At 25.8% G+C, this 18,726-nt stretch overlaps 2 protein-coding genes across 4 annotated transcripts; one reads left to right on the plus strand and one right to left on the minus strand.

Annotated features, from left to right (window-relative positions):
- Positions 1-1,073: 1,073 nt before the first annotated feature.
- LOC107168345 (uncharacterized) lies at positions 1,074-4,064 on the minus strand. Of its 3 annotated transcripts, XM_015517725.2 has the most exons (5): positions 3,861-4,064; positions 3,181-3,614; positions 3,026-3,102; positions 1,661-1,837; positions 1,074-1,401 (listed from the first exon to the last, which is right to left on the minus strand). In XM_015517725.2, the coding sequence occupies exons 2-5, from the start codon at positions 3,596-3,598 to the stop codon at positions 1,375-1,377; spliced, it is 699 nt and encodes a 232-aa protein (XP_015373211.1). In that variant the 5' UTR covers positions 3,599-3,614; positions 3,861-4,064; the 3' UTR covers positions 1,074-1,374. The 3 variants fall into 3 exon arrangements, with proteins under 3 accessions (XP_015373211.1, XP_015373210.1, XP_089071839.1); XM_015517724.2 differs by having other exon boundaries at positions 3,026-3,614; positions 3,861-4,063; XM_089215713.1 differs by lacking the exon at positions 3,861-4,064 and having other exon boundaries at positions 3,026-3,652.
- A 1,152-nt stretch (positions 4,065-5,216) lies between these two features.
- LOC107168342 (gamma-tubulin complex component 3 homolog) lies at positions 5,217-17,708 on the plus strand. The gene is made up of 12 exons (XM_015517720.2): positions 5,217-5,478; positions 6,835-6,953; positions 7,027-7,212; positions 7,293-7,505; positions 7,575-7,711; positions 7,796-7,947; positions 8,079-8,274; positions 8,339-8,543; positions 12,471-12,609; positions 14,452-14,672; positions 16,775-17,014; positions 17,374-17,708. The coding sequence occupies exons 1-12, from the start codon at positions 5,415-5,417 to the stop codon at positions 17,533-17,535; spliced, it is 2,034 nt and encodes a 677-aa protein (XP_015373206.1). The 5' UTR covers positions 5,217-5,414; the 3' UTR covers positions 17,536-17,708.
- Positions 17,709-18,726: the final 1,018 nt, after the last annotated feature.

Raw genomic sequence — 18,726 nt, forward strand, 5'->3', positions numbered from 1 at the left:
TAAATTGAGTATAGTTTTAACATTTATGAGCTTAACTCATATATATATTATTATATATCTCAAATATTTCTATAGTTTAAGCACATACAGCTGATTTCCATGATGTAGTTTTTCTCAGTTTAACAAAATAGAATTATTTTATATTTGTAACACAATTTTCACCATAATGTCACCTAAAATGTGAATAGGTATGAAAGTACGAAACAGTATGTCCTTATTAGCAAAATGCATTATTAAAAATTAAATTTTAATTACTTTATTTTACTTCAAAATATGTAATAGATCATGATCTATTCATATCATATCTATTATGATGATGAATCAATTTTATAACTATTAAGATGTTATTTTGCCATAAACTAAATATTTTAATTTTTCTTTATAAACTAAATTTTTCTCATTTTAATATTCATCACTGATGAGTTCAGTTTTTGAGTATAAAATGTTAAATAAATAAGTGAATTTTCCATTGGAATTGTATGGGTGTAAATAAAAATATATTTTTTTTATTTGATCTAACAACCTGGTATTTTTAAAATTATAACATTGCATTAACAAACACACCATCTTACCTTTAAAATCATTAGCATGGCAAAGTATTATTTTGGTGCAGTAAAACTAAAAATCTTTGTTGTCGTTTTATACTAATGTATTTCACTTATTTGTACTATGATTTTTACATCATCATGCTCTTACTTAAATTTTGAATACTGTATTTATCTTTAAACTGGTAAATTTTAGTTGACTATCACATATATATTATGTAAACAATAGCCAAATGTCTTATTGTACACAGAAAAGTTCTATATTTTAAGTCTATCATTGATTAAATATACTGTATATTTAATCAATGAGTCTATCCTAATATCTTGGCCAAAAATTTTTGGACACTTAATAGTTTCAAAAAATTAGTTCCATTTTCATGACAATTTAAAATATGTGAAGAAAATTACAATAGCAGTAATAGAGTATTATACGTCAAAGATGCATCAGCTTTTCCAGTAATTAAGTATAGGTACTTATATGTAAATGTAAATACTAAAAAGGTTTTTTTATTCAATAAAAGAAGATACTTTGTTATTTAGATAAAACTAAACATTTTATTTATGTAACTATAAGAGTAATAATTAATACCACATTTAAGTATTTTATAAATGAAAAGATAAATCAAAAATTTTAATTGATTATTATAATCTTCAGTTAAAAGTATACAAAAATAATATTTAATAAACTGTGTATAGAAAATATTTACATAATTAGTAATATATTTACTAATAAACCAATGGAATGTAAAAAATTGAATATAAATTGTTAAATAAAAACATAAGTTTAATACAAATCTCTTAAATACAATAGTATGAAGAATGATGATATTTAGATGCTGCATTCTGACGCATGTGCCTGTAAAACAAAATAATAATAATAATAATTAACTATTATTTTTAAAAAGTATAAAAATAGTTATTTTGATTTTGTCATCTAAACGTTAATTAATACATTAAGTGCTTAGACGATTTCATCTGATAAGAGTTTAAATTTTAAACTTTAATTGTTTGCAACAGAGATAACAAATCTTTAAATAACAAGATATTTTTAGACTAGTGTGACCTTCTGAGATATCACAATTAATAACCACAAATGAAAAAAAAATATTATTTACCTCAATATCTGGCGTAGGATACAACACAAAGCATAAAGGACATTGGGATTGCGACATATTCTTGTTTGTAATTTCGTTTTCAGGATTTTGATGTGAGTGTGATGCTCGAGATCTTAATTGATGGCCATTATTACTAATACTATTTATAATATTTTTCGTTTGTTTTTTTCGAAGTTCCTAGAAATTAAAAATAAATAATTATTTATACTTTATTACTGTTAAAATATACCTATTCTATAGACAAACATGATTATATAATATGCATTATGAGGAATAATAAAATCATTTGGATGACAGTAAATCTAAATTTCTTATTTCTAAAGTAATTATGAATATTGGGTTTAAAATCAATATATAGGAATGTTCTATTTAAAGAATATATTAAGTTATTAAAACATCTACTAATTATAAAATAGATATTAATAAGAAGCTAGCACACTATTTGTTTTTTCTCTCTGACCCACATGTGACATAGCCAAAACACATTTATGTAGAATTATTTTTTCTACATTTTTAAATTTTAAGTAATCTTAGGGTAAAATCTTTTTGAAGGAACGATATATCAATTTGTCTTAATATTGTCTCAAAGCAATTTAAACATTTCAATCATTTAAATTTACAACAATTTTTTGATTATTTTGAAAGTCAAATACAAAATCAATTAACTATAAAATATAATATTGATATGTAATTCCCTCAAAAATAGTATTCTTTATCTTTTTTGTAATGGGTGATTTTACTCTAAGATCAGTAGTTAAGAACATAACAAAAAATTATTCTGTGTAAATATGTTTTGTCTATGTTGCATGTGGGTCAGAGAGAAAAAACAAATAATGCACTGACATCATCTTAATGAAGAATGCAATTATCAAAAAATAATAAAAACAAGCATTATTTAAAAAAATAATTCATGAAATAAAATTTGCTAATTGTCTAGTTGGCCTCCGTCACTCAGATTGGAAACACCCACTCAATCCTTAAATGAGATAACATTACATAATTATAAGGACTAATATTCTAAGCAGCGATTTAATACACATTGCTACATATTCAATATTATATTTTCTAAAAAAGAAACAAAAAAACAATATGTCTTTAGGAAATATAATACTCGTTTGAATCACACCAGTTCACCATAAAAATAATTACCTAATTTGTTTGCAATTAATTTAAATAATATAAAAATATAAAAATTCTATCATGATTTCCACCTACTAATAATAATAATAATGAACATGGACGATTGTAAATAAAATGCAAACGTTTAGTGGCGTTTCAAATGTGAAGGGGAGGCAAACTTGACCAGTAACTAAAATTTTGTTTAAACACTAGGTATTATATTATTTATAAACGGCTATTTCTTACTTCGTCTTGCTTTATATGTCCATCACTCAATACTTCACTTTCAAACTGGTTAAAATATTCATTTGAGCAATTCTGATCTGTATGTGTAGAAGAAGGTACTAAAGTCTGATTATCTGACAGGGAAACTTTACTAAACTTATTTTTTTTTTTTTTACCTTTAGGTTCACTTTTATTTTCTTCTGTTTTCTCTAAAAGATTGCTGTTGTCTGAATAAGATTGTTTAGAATATACTTGAAACTCATCAACATATGTCTTATTAAGTGAATCAAATTTTTTATCATCTATATTTTCATTAGCTTTTAGATTAATATTTTTTAAAATATTTGTCAAGCTATCAGGTGTATTAATCACTCGGTTTTGATGGACATTATTGTTAAGTTTAATATCATTTACTTTTGCATTTATCGGCAATAAACTATCACTAGAGTAAAATAAAGTAGTTTGTGGTACGACTAAATTTATCTTACAGTAACCATTTACCATACTTAAAACTGATGTTAAATATTCATTGTCAGATAGAGATTCATCATCAGACATAATATTGCTATTCAAATTTTTGTTTTTTTGTGACATTGTAGATGAGCTAATTCTAAAAAATAAAAATAAAATCATTAGGTTAAGTATTTATGCAATTAAAACAAGTATTGTTGATATAGACATTATTATAAATAATAAATTCAAAAAAAAATAAATTATTTTACTATAGACTGTAAGTGTATTATTATACTATAGTTGTAATTGGTAATTGTACGTTAAAACATCAACATAAATTATAATAATGTAATAGCCAATAGGTATGTAGTAATCATAAAAAACATAGTTGTCTTTTACTTACAAATAATTGTTACTTGTTAATAGGATAGGTCTGCATCAGCAAAAATGCAAATATCCTGTGTTCATTAAATATTAAAATGGAAATAATAAAACTAATGAATTATTTATCAATGAAAATGAAATTAACAAATTGTAATGTAACAGTAAAGACTGTAGAAGATAACAACTAACAAGTAAAGATAGCTAAAAGAAAATTTTTTTGTTCATTGGAAGCATACTCTTTTATATCTTATCAACATTCCTACAATTATACTGTATCAGTTTTTACTGTTATCATTTACCTATCGTAGCTCACTAGTTCATACCATAGAGTTATATATTTATGTATTATATATTATCCACAATCTACCCTGCTCGTACTAGTGCTCTATTCGTACCATTTAATAAAGTATGAATCATGATGGAAATTAGAAATATAATTTCTATCGTGGTATGAATAGTAGCATGACACTACAAATACACGACAAAATGTAAAATGCTATTGAAATTAAATTATTAATCGATCATTCTTCTTACTTTTACCATGATAGTCGATAGTTTGGAGTCACTTGTACTCAGTTGAACTATAGGTTATAGTTATATATTTAACTATATAAACAATAGGTCTATTAAACTAAGCGGCTAAACACTCAACTATTTTAGTTTGAATACACAGGGTGTAAGTGTGTAACTGAAAGACCTGACAAAATAAAAGAACAATTATGCTAATTAAATTTATAATAAAAATGTTTAATATTATATGATACGTAAATAATTTAAGAAGTATTTTCATGTCAGCAAGTTCTCAAAAACCATATTTTTTTAAAAGTTTTTACGTTTTAAATTTATTTAACCAAACAAATATTCTAAAATATAAACTACTTGACTTAGATAAATCTTTTTATCTTCAAAACTGTTCTTATAATCAGATTCGCAAATAGGCTATTTTGAATTTACCCAAAAAAAATTTTATTTTCATTACTAAACAATAAACATAAAAAAATGTATTATGCATGTAACGTTAGAAGTTACCTATTCTTCTAAAAATCAGTTCTATCTGTTACACCTTGTATAATAGGTATATATTATTTGATATCATATATTACAGGTTTATAGTTAGTACTTGGGGCTTATAAACATATTATAATATATAAATAATATATTATATACATTGTACATAAATAATATTATGTTTATGCTAGCATGTTCATAGATAAAGGAGATGTTTCCTTTATCTATGAGCGCGTTACTTCTTTCATAATCAATATTCAGTTTACATCACGGACATCTTATCAGTTGTCAATATAATAACGGTCAAATGGCGCGGTTTTTTTTGTCTGCAGTTGTTAAGAAAACTCCAGTTTTGAAGATTATCAATTTTGTAACTTTCTTATGAATTATGATGATAACGTTTAAAATCATAATTTCAAAAAATTTCTATGTTTCTGATTTCATCTCTGACTTACCGAATTCCAAGTAATTATGAAAAAATAGTTTTAGGTATTTATTAATGAGTGGATGTGCGTTTTGACGTATTGTTAATAAGTGATTAGTAACTAAGTGTCTATACTTAATAATGAACAAGGGATTACAACGAATAATGTCAACTCCTAAGAACGATAAGAGAACCAAACCAGAAGGTGATTATTTTACACAATTATGTATATATTAATAAGAAACAGGCTTACTTTTTAAAACGGTAGCATATTATTCTATTTATTACCAACACAAACGACCTAAGAGAACGTTACATTGACATTTGTTGTCTCCGTTTTACAAGAGCGCAACATAGAAAATTTACGCTTAGCAGATCACGTGTAGCTTTGTTAGTTTAAAATTAGAGTGAATAGACTTATAATTTATTTGAATATGGGTCTCTTACAATAGTTGAATTTTTAAAAAATGTTGAGTGGATAAATAAGCATTAATTAAAAATGCTCAGATCTCATTTAGAAACTGAATTATCATAAAAAATACAAATTATATTCTGACCATTAAGTTTCATCATAAGTCAATTCACTCTAATTTTTAAGCTTATGAAGTGTGAATTTAATGTATTATGGATTTGTAAGACAGAAACAACAAGTGCGGATGTTACGTCCTCTTATATTATGTTGTTGCTACTTGTTAGAATTATTAGTAATTCATCAGTTAATTTTATTAAGGTGTCTCGGTTAGCTGGTTCTAATTAATCAATATTACTTCAACACAAACTGTAATCCTGTAAGTAATATTTATATAGGGAGTAATACAATGTTTATGTATTGCTGCCCAATATCAAATCCTTTGGCAAAACCACTGTTACCATGTACCCATTATAGTATCTGCTTAGGATTTCTAAGTTAAGGGTGTTATATTCCAAGTTTGTTCCAACATAGCCAAACTATGACAGAACTAGTGGGAGCATGTGCAGTAGAGTTGTTGTTTGCACCAAATCATTATACCAGTTTTTGATGATCAAAACAATCCCATGGATTTAGTAGGGACGCCTGAACACAAACACTGTTATTATGTACACTCCAAAACTAGACCCAAATTCTGTGTTGGAATAAACTTTTTATTGACAAAAATCAAGAGATTTTTATTGTATTCTAATGATCTAAACGATTGGTTGTGTGTAACGTTTTGTAAACAATTTTAAGATTGAGATAATTGAAGCAAACAACATATTATTCTTACATATATATATTCTGTTATGCTGTTCATTGTTATTTGACATTTATTTTGTTCTATGTATAACTTTTAGGCATAGATAAAATCTGTCAAGTATAAAGTTTAAATGGTTTTCGTAAGACCCTGGATTTAAATAAATCCACCTTGTGTTAAACACAATTTCCTGCTAAAGAAAAATTTCATTGACCATAGAGTATGAATTTATCCCCAGATTTCCATATCCATTGGTGTATACAAAAATAAAACATTTACAGCATATAATAGCTACACTGTGCTTCTCCAAGGTTAATTATGTAATATATTTATTTATAAAAACATTTCAGATATGGAAACAATTTCTGATATTGAAATAATACGAAGCCTTTTATATTGTTTTCAAGGAGTTAATAGCCATTGGATAGAATTCAATCAAAATGAAAAACAATTTATAGTTACAGCACAAGTATGTACTGTATGCATTTTTATTTTTGCAAATGTATTCATTTATTTATACTTAAAGTATTTTAAATTTATAGTTAGACTTTTACCAAACCAGCAAAGTGAATCGGCTAATGGAACTTGGATATTTACATAACATAGTGCAAGAGTATATTGAAAACAACAGTGACAACAAAAATGGCTCCGTAGCTTCAGGAATTGCACATTGTTTGCACGAAGAACTATGTATTTATTATGACAGTATTAACAAGTTGCAAAAAGAGGTTGTTAAATTGTACTCTTGTATATAATATATGATATAGGTATGCCATTTATATAAGTATATTTATTTTATTTAATATAGGTTAATGAAGCATATGAAAAATCCAGACAATATTCTCTTGGGAATTTATTGTGTTGGTCTGTACTTTGGCTAGGGCAATTACAAGACTTAGCATACACAGTAAAAATGATTGATGGTGCTAAACGTGGTGGTGAACTAGTATCTGTGATTGCTCCATTCGCATACTGTGCAAATCCCTATTTACAACAAATGGCTACAAATATGATTAAAGTTGTAAGTGATGTTAACTTGTCATAGCCATGATATTATGTAAAATATATAGGCTTATCTAAACAATTTCAGGCAACTAGACCATTAATGATGATTATGTGCCATTGGATGGTTGATGGGGAACTTTTAGATAATTATGAAGAGTTTTTTATCTGTCAATGTCCGGACATTAATAATTTTGATATGTGGAACAATCGATACACAATTCGGTTAATATTTATTTTGTTATGATCATAAATGTACTTAACTAATTAAATATATATTATTATTTATGTATGTGATTTTTGTTTTAGGGAGTCTATGGTCCCATCATTTTTTACAAAAGAAGATGTAAATAGAACTTTTCGTACTGGAAGGTATATAAATTTTCTGCATACAATATGCAAGAGTAAACCTAATTTAACGCCATCTAGGAAAACTCTTATGGATCTTAGAAATTCTGGGGGTAAGTAAATCTAAGAAATAATTTGTATAATATTATATTTTTAAACCCTCTGCGGCATGCGCCTTGGGTGGGTATACATTTAATTTTATTACGTTAAAGTTTATTAACTAAGAACTTTGAATTTTGTTTAGATAAAGATTTGTTTCCAATGTTAGAACAAGGTAGCATCATTTCTGATATGATTAACAAGGCTTGTACTGAATCTTCTACTGTAGTACTGGATACTTTAAAAGAACAGTTTCAGTTATTTTTACACTTTGAGGGACTTAGACGTTACATGCTCTTAGGACAAGGAGACTTTGTTACGAGCTTACTAGAAATTCTTCAGTGAGTTACAATGATATGAATTTCTAATATTCCTAAGGTTCTGATTTTTATTAATCTATAATAGGCCTCATTTAGATAAATCTTCAGGTACACTTGGTCATCATACCTTTAGAAATTTTTTGGACACTGCTATAAGAATGAGCAATGCTCAGTATGATAAGCCTACAATACTAAAAACGCTTGATGTAAAGTTATTACTCACATCTGGAGAAGATTGTGGATGGGATATATTTCAATTGGATTATTCAACTGGTGGTCCGTTGGAAACGGTATGTATCATAAACTATGATTAATAAATAATAATTATATAAAAATACGAAAGTGAATTTCAAATAACACAATTATAAATTCAATATATTTTTCAACGCTGGGATAAGATAAGTAATGATAAAATGTGCCAATCTAATAATATATTGTGGTCTGGAGTGACCAGTTAGTTAACTAAATAAATACAATTGAAGATTTTTCAAAGTAATTGAATTATAAAAATCTAAATTTGTTCATTGTTATATCACATTTTTATTTATTTTTTTGTCTGTCCTCACGTTTTGGGACAGTAAAAGTTCTTCGATTTTCGACTTCAGTACCTCGTTCGATCAGAAAGTGAATCTAGTTGATACTCTGGGGGATCAAAAAAATTCTTTATATTTTTCTAAATAATCGGAATTAACAAACTAAAAATTAAGGGGACGAATTATTTTTGACAAAATCGATTTTGGTTTTTGATGTAACTTTAAAACAAATGACCATAGATACATGAAATTTTCACCGAATGTTTATATAAGTATATTCTATCCAACATGCAATTTTCAAAAAATCGACTTAAGTTGAACTGTTCATAGGTATTTGAAATTTTCAATCATTATTAGTTTTTTATTAAAATTAATATCGATAAAAATGTATTTGTTAGGCAGAAAAGCTTGGAAATTTAATACAAGGCTCTTAACATATTGTTACAATAGCAGTTGAAAAATAAAAGAAATACATAATCACAATTTTTTTTTACAAGCATTCAAATTTTAATTTTGACAACATACGTAGAAATCACAAAAATTTGCAAATTATTTTAAGCTAGAAATTAATAAAAAAAATTCTTTTTAAATCTAAGATTTGAAAATTTTTAATAATCTAAAATATATTCTAGAGAGATAAACCGTTTCCTCTCAGAATCGTTTTTCGTATACAATGTTATAATATTATTGGATTCAAATTTAATTCCATCCAATTTCAGTAACCCACTTGTAACCTACTGCTGTATAGCAGAGCGACCAGTGGCGGCTCGTGAACCATATGATAGGTGAGGCAGATATTTTCAAAATGTAAACACACCATAGGGCAATGGGAAATAATTTCCCACCAAAAAAATTAAAATCTTAAAGGTTCTGTTATAATAATTCATCGGTAGAGTGCGTCAAAACAAATGTCAATATATCACTAAACATAGATAATTGTATATTAAATATTTATATTTATATTTTTTTATTTTTATTAAATCTCTATTTAGCTATTTACTACACAATTTTAAATATTATTATTATTATTATTTTTTTTTTTTTTTTGGGGGGGGGGGTTATTATATAAAAATGAGTTTTAAATTAAATTTTAAAATAATTAAATTTAATATTTAATATTAACCTTTAAAAATATATAAATAATAAACCATACTTAATATTATCTGAAATATCAGAATAAAGTAAAAAAAAAAAATAATAATAATACTTATTACATAAATCTCATTTACTAAAACAATAAAAAAATTCATTTTATATTATGTTTTATAAATTAAATCTATTCTTCTGTCTTTGAGTAATGCAAATTTGTCAATTATTTTTTTATTAATTACTCTCAGAAATCTACTAAACTGTAGTACAAATTACAAGACACTAGACACTAGACAGATAAGAACCGATATATTTAATTTATGATAAAAGTATTATAGGTAGGTAATAGGTATACACTTACACTAAACAACATTACGACAAACCTACCACTTCCTATTTCTATTAGTGGAAGTTACGTCGCTTCGACAAATGACTAATGGATAATGTTGACAAACTCTGAGGCCCAAATCATTCTGCCTCATCTCATAATAAAATTCCGACTCCCCCCTCTACCATGATATATTTTATAAACGTACTCGTCTGAGGCAAAATATTACTAGCCTCTCGGCACTCTTCGGTTTTCGTCGAGATCGTTCTATCGTTCAACGAATATCTTCGACGTGATTTTTGATAACAGTGACGAAGTATGACGTACTATCATAATAATATTATACACAATAAAATAAATTTTTTTTGTCATTATAATAGTGTATAATAACATTAATAACAAAAAGATTTTGTATTTTAAAATTTATAATATATTATTGAGTATTTTAATATTCTTGAATTTGATTGGAAATAACAATAATTATAGAATATGTCCTTCCTTTTTCTTTACAATACTAAGGTGTGGCTGAGCTTCACTTACCTCCCTTGACGAGCCGCCACTGAGAGCGACATGTGGTTACCTGCTTTTTATTTTTCATGCTAATAAAAAAATTTACAAAGTTTTTCATCATTTTTTTACATTCTTTACATACTATACAAGGATATTCTAATTAAATAAACTTAGTAATTTTCAATCCCTATTTTTAATTGATTTATGAACTTATAAACTTTCAAAAAACATGATATATTTTGGGCACCAACCGGACAACTTCTGGTAGTCCTTAACTTACAATAATTATTAAGCCTAATATAACTTGCATAAAGGTTATTGTCATATTTCATATGATACAACAAGCAATTTATAAATAAATAGTATAAACAAAATATTATTCTATAAAATTAATTAGTTCATTAAAACAGTTTATATTCTCTCCTGAAAAATTAATGAAAATGGAGTTGACTGGTTGTTGCATTGGACCCTTCAATTAGCCCCTAAATCTTGTAAATATATTTAGTATTTACCAAAGCTAAGGCAGCTAAGGGCATAAGAATCTAAGATATAATTAAATAACCAGGTTTCAATTTCAGTTATTAAGTTTTATTGCCTATTAAATACTTACAAAATAGGTAAATTAAGTTCAGCAATATGAAAAGTGTTGATGTGTACAATCTCTACACTCTATACTGAACTAACTGTTTTTACATAGTGTACATAATACATATATATTGGCGATAAGTCTGATAAAAGTTAATTGTAGGCAAACAGGCCCGAATTTAGAAATATGGAATAAAAAGTTTTAAATCTGATATAAAATTTATTTGATAAATTCAAAATATTCAATTTGTCAATCTGTTTTTTTTTTTTAAATGATTAAAAACATTTAGTCAAGTCATGCAGTTTATTTCTTAAAATTTTGTGAAATTCATTATTTTTGCGAAGTAAAAAGTTGATTCAGTCTTAAAAAATACTTTTTTCATACAAAAAAAATAAATGTTTTTTAATTTTATGAGAATTTTTTCAATAATTTAATAAAATCTTAATATTTTTTTTAAAGTTATTACTTTTAAAATTAGCAAGAAGTTACTTAAAAAAAAATTAGACGGTTAAATAAATTATAAACAATAAACCTTTTAACTTTGATAAATGATTTTACAATAAAAATTAGGTTTACAATTTGGCTGTTTTAAAATTAAAAAATTAAAATCTGAATTAACATTTTTTATTTTCAGCATTAAAAAATAAAAAATAAAATGTTATATTATATGTGCAGCACAAGAGTCATTAAATTATATAAAAAATCATATTGATTACAATAAAAATTATTTCATTTGTGACGTCTTCCTCTACATCTTATACATTTAATTTACATAATATTTATGAAATTGTACTCTGCACCTATTGGTGCATTTTAAATGCAAAAATAAAAAATTAGTAACTCTTCCTAGGTCTTAACATATGTAATATGTAAAGGCAAAGTCTCGTGGATGAAAAACATGAGGACTAAATACAACAAAATCATTTGAATATAATTAATTAAATTGTAACATTAGTATAATAATTGCAATAAATATTTAAAAAAATTAATCTGAAACATTTTGTGATTTTGTTATAACTGCAAACACTGGTATCTCTGCTAAAAGTATTATTATCACTACATTTTAACAAAATTAATGACCAGTAAGCTTATCATTAAAATTTAGAAATAATTCAAACCTTAAAATAACTATTATATTAACTAAAATATTAAAGAAGAATATTTGTTTTAGATTTTTGAGTTCATCGGAAGTGGAAGGTATTCAATTATGTTTGTGTTCTTATGGCGTCTAAAAAGAATAGATTTCGTGTTGTCACAAATGTGGAGAGAATTGAATCTACAAATTAAAACTTCATACCACATAGTTCCAGGTATAACAGTAAATTACAATTATTTAAGAAACTTAATCACGAGAGCTTTGTGGGAGAAGGGGTTAGAGGTCTAGCCATAGACATGCAATTTTATATAAAATTAGATTTAATACAGCTGTTGTAACTTAATACATAATTTAAATCAGTATACAATAGTTAATATTTGAAAAAAAAAAAATAATCTCATATTTAAAAGTGGCTTTATCTCTTTGATGTTTTTAACCGCAGGGGTGGATTTATCTTTTTCATGACTTTAGATACCAAAAATCTGATGTCCCTATAATAAGTGAATAAGTCATATACCCCCTTCAAAATACCTACTCAAAATATTAAATATATAAACAATAGTAGTGGACATCCATTAGAGTTTTTAGACTATTTTTTTAGACTTGAGTTATTTAGCCTACTTTGAAAAAATATCAATGATGTCCACTGAATTATAATAAAAACCTACAATGATAATTTTTATCAATTATAAAACAAAACTATAACCATTGTTTGGAGCATTAGGTAAAATACTACAATTTACAATATTTTTATGTTAAAAAACTTCATTTTTATAATACAAATTAAAAGACATACAAAATAGATGTCTAACTTTAACATTTTTACTCATCTATACTACATCTAAACTCAATTTTTAGGCGACACAGGCTCTGAGTGGACTACACCAACGTGTTCAATATAGTATTATCAAAAAATGTTTTCTATACAGTTGTTTACTATATTTATAATCAAGGATATGAATTTAATGCACTTAAAAACTATTATATGTATGCATATATGCACTAAATTCTGACAAAATATGCTCTAATTTTTCAAAAATAACACAAAAATTTAACTTTTATTTTTATTTTTTTCATTATAATTGTTATTAATTTTAGTTTAAATATGTCCTTACATACGAGTTGATATCAGTAAATTAATTTAATCCCGACTTCAGTAATACAATAGTCAATAATAATTAGGGATGGGCCGATATTACTTTTAACCAATAAACCGATTTGTTATGTAGATTTAAATCCGATAACCGATGTATTCAAAACTTTGAATTTCTATCCAAAAGCATGAACCGATATTATAAAATACCCCATAATACTTACCGATAAGTACTAAGTAGTAACTAGTAATACTGTAATAATCAATATTATTATATATTATTATATTATATAATGATTAAATTAAATAATTAATAAATATTAAATATTAAATAATAATTAATTATTTAATTATATTATACAATTAATATTTAATACAAATAGAGTACACTTGTACATAAATAACAAAGTTAAAAATTTAAAATGAACACTACTTTTTTGTTAGTTGATAATAAATTATAACTTATTAATTTAAGTTATACATTTATAAGTTTTAACTATAGTCTATAAGTATAATTTTAACTTTTTAATAAAACAAATAAAAATTGTAATAAAAAACAAATCACATAAAAAATAATAATTTTCCCTTTTACAGTTATTAAACATTCCTTGTTTAAGTCTTTTTATAACAATTAAAGTGTTTAATTTTTAATACAATCAAATATTTAATCTATGTATGATAAATTGTTTTTTTTTTCATATCGGTTTAAAAAAAAACCTATACCGATAAAACCGACATTGCCAATATCGGTTTGTATATCGGCCCAGACCTAATATACACGTTAAATACCTGAGTAAAACTAGAATAATTTTCGTGTAACTATAAAAGGGCAACTGCCTATAGTGCCTAATGAGGAATCTACATCTAGTTTTGAGTAATGCCATACCATAATTTCCACAGTAAAATAAATTATAATTTTAACCCAACAAACCAACTGAAGATTGCTCAATTGTCCAATTTCAGAAATACGGTATGCCCTGAAGTTGACCAACAACCTGGTGGCGGAAATGGTACACACCGTACGGCAAATACAGTTTTATGTTCTGTCTGACGTCATAGAAACCGAATGGGAACACTTTCGAGAGGCCATTGACAAAGCATCATTGCTGGAGACGGTGATTGATGCGCACAACCAGTTCCTGAAAAACATCTTCAAACGATCCGTACAAACCGAAGAAACTCATGTAAGTCAATAATTTTTCATACTGGCATATACAGGGTGATTCTTTTATCAAACAACACTCATTATTAAAAAAAAGTAGTGACTTTTTTCAAAATATTTTGTTACATAGTTTCAAGTTAAAAAGCCAACGCTTTTATTAAAAAATTATATTTTTTATCCTTATCATTTTTTTAAGTTTTTTTACTTTTTTGAATGGCAACATAGTTTTTTAATTTCATATTCCAAAGCAGAATATTTTTCTAAAAATGTTGATACATAAAAATCGAATTTAGGATGAGTAGTTTATGAGTTATAAGTATTTAAAGTTTAGACAAGCGGAGTAGTAGACAAATATTTTGCGGGATAACCACTCCACTCTGCCAATCTAAACTTTAAATACCTATAACTCATAAACTACTAGCGCTAAATTCGAAATTTTAACTTAATAATTAATAAAAAAAATAGCTTTATTAATTTATGAAATTTTAAGTATAGGTTACCATTTGAAAATCAAAAGTTGATAGTGGTTTATCTAATAAATATAAGGGTGAAAAATATAAAAAAAATAAACAATTCAAGAAGAGTGTAAATCTACAATTTTGAAAAAAGTCAATACTTTTTTAAATAATGAGTGTTGTTTGATAAAAAAATCACCCTGTATATATATATATCATTAACGCAACAAAGAGATCCTCAACCCTACCTCTAAAAATTGAAAGATTAGTACACTCAATATTGATATTTTGTTTGACCTTTGAGTACATCAACCTTAATTAGTTAAATGTTAGTCGGTGAACTTATAAGAATCCTTAAAAGTTCAGTGGTGAAAAATTTAGGCAGTACAAGATTTGTACCCTCTGCTCAGGTGACCGTCTGCTGGATGTCTAATACTGATTCATTGTACTCTTATCATATTAACCTCAATATACTCCCACTTAGGTCAAAGTAGCAGCACAAATTATTCAAGGCTTTATGTTATCTGTGGTGGCAATGTGTAAGGTCGAAGAGAGACGCAGGTGTTAGGGTCCTACCCAATCCATTCGTATAGTTGCAATTTTTTTAAATTTTTTTATTTAAACTCACCTTAGTTAATTACATGTTGGAACTTGTGAAACTTTATTACTTACATGCAATAAGCATCAGATGCTTGGAAAATACTTGGACTACATACTATATTATTTTAACTTATTTTAAAAAACTAAGAAGTTAAAGACTCAATTTCAAAAAAAATTTAGTTTATTAATTCACATTATAATTTATCTTTAAACTATACATAATACAGTGTGGGCCATTTTTAATATATATTTTTCATCTATTCTTCAAGATGATCCATTTATTTAACATGTTTGTGAGTAATTATACTGTTTTTTAATTGGGTTTTTTCTAACGGGACATCCTTTATAACAACGGTCGGCAACTGGCGGACCACTATCCGAATCCAAACTGTGAAAGATAGAAAACTGAACCATCTACATGTCTTAACATTTTTCTGTTTTCATATAACTTCTATAAAAATATAAAGATTTGACAAAAATTGTTTAAACAAAAATAAAATTGTTTATACAAATAGATGTATTAATTGTCCTTATGTTATGGTTAATAGATGATATCAAACATTTTAACTAATAATGTACTGTACATTTTTAATTATAATGTTACATGTTTATATTTGCTTAAACAACTAATATACCATTAATAGATTTAACAACAATTATTGTTATAAAAATTTGAACTTAAAAACGTTTATAAGCAATGTATCTAGTTTTATGCTTAACTCTTTTTAAATTCCCATAAAAAATATGATGCAAAATTTAAATCTTGCACAATATTATATCAATTTTAAATATAACATCTAGTTCGATCAGTTAGATCTTGCAAGATAACAATTCTTAGTATTCTTACCGATCTTAATTTATGAAAGTGTGGAATAAGTTTATTGACATAATTCTAGTTAGGTAAATACTTTTTCCAAATTTAATTTAATTTAATTTCTAACACAGATTTAACATTGACATTTTAAGATTAAGCTTGACCTCTGGATTTTTCATCACCCTCCAGCTGCATAATCTATTTAAATACACAAATAAAATTAACCTATATTCTGTATGCCTGTTCTATTTATAGGATTTATCAAAGAAAATGCGCCAGTTATTCGAGTCTGTGTTGGAACTCCGAGGCATTCAAGAAAGGTTCCACAGCCAGTCTGAGCATGAACTGAATAGGCGTAAAGACCTAGAAAAATATATTGAAGAGCACGGTACAAACAATAAAATAGAAAAAGATGACTTGGAAACAAAAGAGGCGTTTTTGTTAGAAGTTGACAGATATGAAAACATCATCAAAGAGATCAGTAATTCATATAAGGTAGTAAGATTTATATTTCAATGATTTGTCTCAAAGATAAAGTGCACTCTTAAGTATTTTGACTTGAAAATTGTTTGATTTTATGTTATTTATCATATAACAATATATATTTTATTAAAAAAATATTCACCATTTGATCCAAAATAAAATGTCAGGTACTGCAAAAAGCACTATTTAGGAGGCATCATCATAGGAGTTGGGTAATTAAAGTTGTAATTTTTTATTGTGATCACAAATTGTTATGTTATAAATAATACAATCAAAAACGTTTAAATATTTTGAACTTAGGGTGCTGTAATGATGTAATGTACCTTCAAAGTTGTTTTAACCAAAACGCTATATTTTTATTTGTGCCCTAGATTGATTTGGTGAAATTTTTGAAAAAACTCATTAAAGTTTCGACCGATGATCAGGATGCTTTACACTCATTGGCCAACCGTATCAATTTCAACAAGTACTACAGTAAAAACGATCAAGATTTAGAAAAATGTGCCACCTATATATGCAGATCTCACAAATAGTCATTAAAAATCTGTATACCATTACACCACATGTCTAACATATGTTTCTTTTGATTGTATTAAAATTAACAACTTATGTAACATTAAACTTAAGTAATTTAAGTTTGTATTTAACATTTAATTATTATTGCATTAGTTTATAGGAAATAATAAAAATGTAAGTCAGTTTCGGATTTTTGGATAATTTTTCTTCTAGGTTATCAGAAATCTTTTTTTGGCCATGAGTAATTTAAAAAAAAAAATTACAAAATCTTGATTTTTTAAGAACTGCAATGCCTGCAATGGTTAAGATAAAAAAAACAATACTATACAATATACAGATTATAATAACAATGAAAATAAATAATTTTAAACCTAAAACTACAGAAATTAGCATTTATGCATTTTTATTCAAATACTTAAATTATAAAAAAAAAAAGTCTAGTCTTACTAAACTAAGTCAGTAAGTCTTTGTTACCTATCTAATGAAGGAATTATCAATTATGTTAACCATATAAAATTTAAATGATACTATCTTATGTATAATTTGTCTTGCTCCTCTATCCAACAAAAATATAATTTGACTGTGTAAATGTGTAGGTTATGTACCTATAATGAATTATTGTGACATCAGATTTTAAATGCATAATATGACGATAAAATATAGTTTTTCTTATTCTTCTATTATGAATTTGTTTTAACATTTATCAAACTACTCATACTGGTTTAGTATTGGTAGATACTCATTATATTATTTAAATAGATATGTAAATCAATAATAATAGTGAAAATGTTATGGAGGATTTTTTTAGTCTAAAATTTTTAACATATGTTTATATTTTAGACATACCTGCATAAAATTAGACATAATTTTATTTTTTTTTTATTGATCTTAAGCCAGGCGACTAAGGCCATTAGCTGTTGTAGAGGTTATGAACTGTAGTAGGGGTAAGGTTTTGGTGCGATAGGTTTGTACGGTTGTTACGGTAAGACTGCAAACACATGTATGTGTGGCAAGGTTTTTAACTACTATGAACCCGGGTGGTCTCCTATCCGAGAGCAAAAAAAATTGCATGTAGTTATCATAATTCATAATACCTTATATTATCATCATAGATATACATATATCTGGTTTGAGGATAAATCGTTTCGTTACGCGATTTCATAAAAATTTTAAACTCAAACGCTCAAAACATTTTTCTTATAATTACA

The sequence above is a fragment of the Diuraphis noxia genome, unplaced genomic scaffold (assembly GCF_037042655.1).
Source record: "Diuraphis noxia isolate RWA-SAM2 unplaced genomic scaffold, SU_Dnox_SAM2 contig0001, whole genome shotgun sequence".
NCBI lineage: Eukaryota > Metazoa > Arthropoda > Insecta > Hemiptera > Aphididae > Diuraphis > Diuraphis noxia.

Bases quoted from the DNA above. Each gene is read 5' to 3' on its own strand.
- LOC107168345 (XM_089215713.1), bottom strand. From the start codon at position 3,637: ATGATTTTATTTTTATTTTTTAGAATTAGCTCATCTACAATGTCACAA. The intron at 1,838-3,025 runs GTAAGAAATAGC...TTTAATTTCTAG, and splicing joins GACATATAAAGCAAGACGAA to GAACTTCGAAAAAAACAAAC. The intron at 1,402-1,660 runs GTAAATAATATT...TTTGTTTTACAG, and splicing joins ATCCTACGCCAGATATTGAG to GCACATGCGTCAGAATGCAG.
- LOC107168342 (XM_015517720.2), top strand. From the start codon at position 5,415: ATGAACAAGGGATTACAACGAATAATGTCAACTCCTAAGAACGATAAG. The intron at 7,213-7,292 runs GTTGTTAAATTG...TATTTAATATAG, and splicing joins TTAACAAGTTGCAAAAAGAG to GTTAATGAAGCATATGAAAA. The intron at 7,506-7,574 runs GTAAGTGATGTT...AAACAATTTCAG, and splicing joins CTACAAATATGATTAAAGTT to GCAACTAGACCATTAATGAT.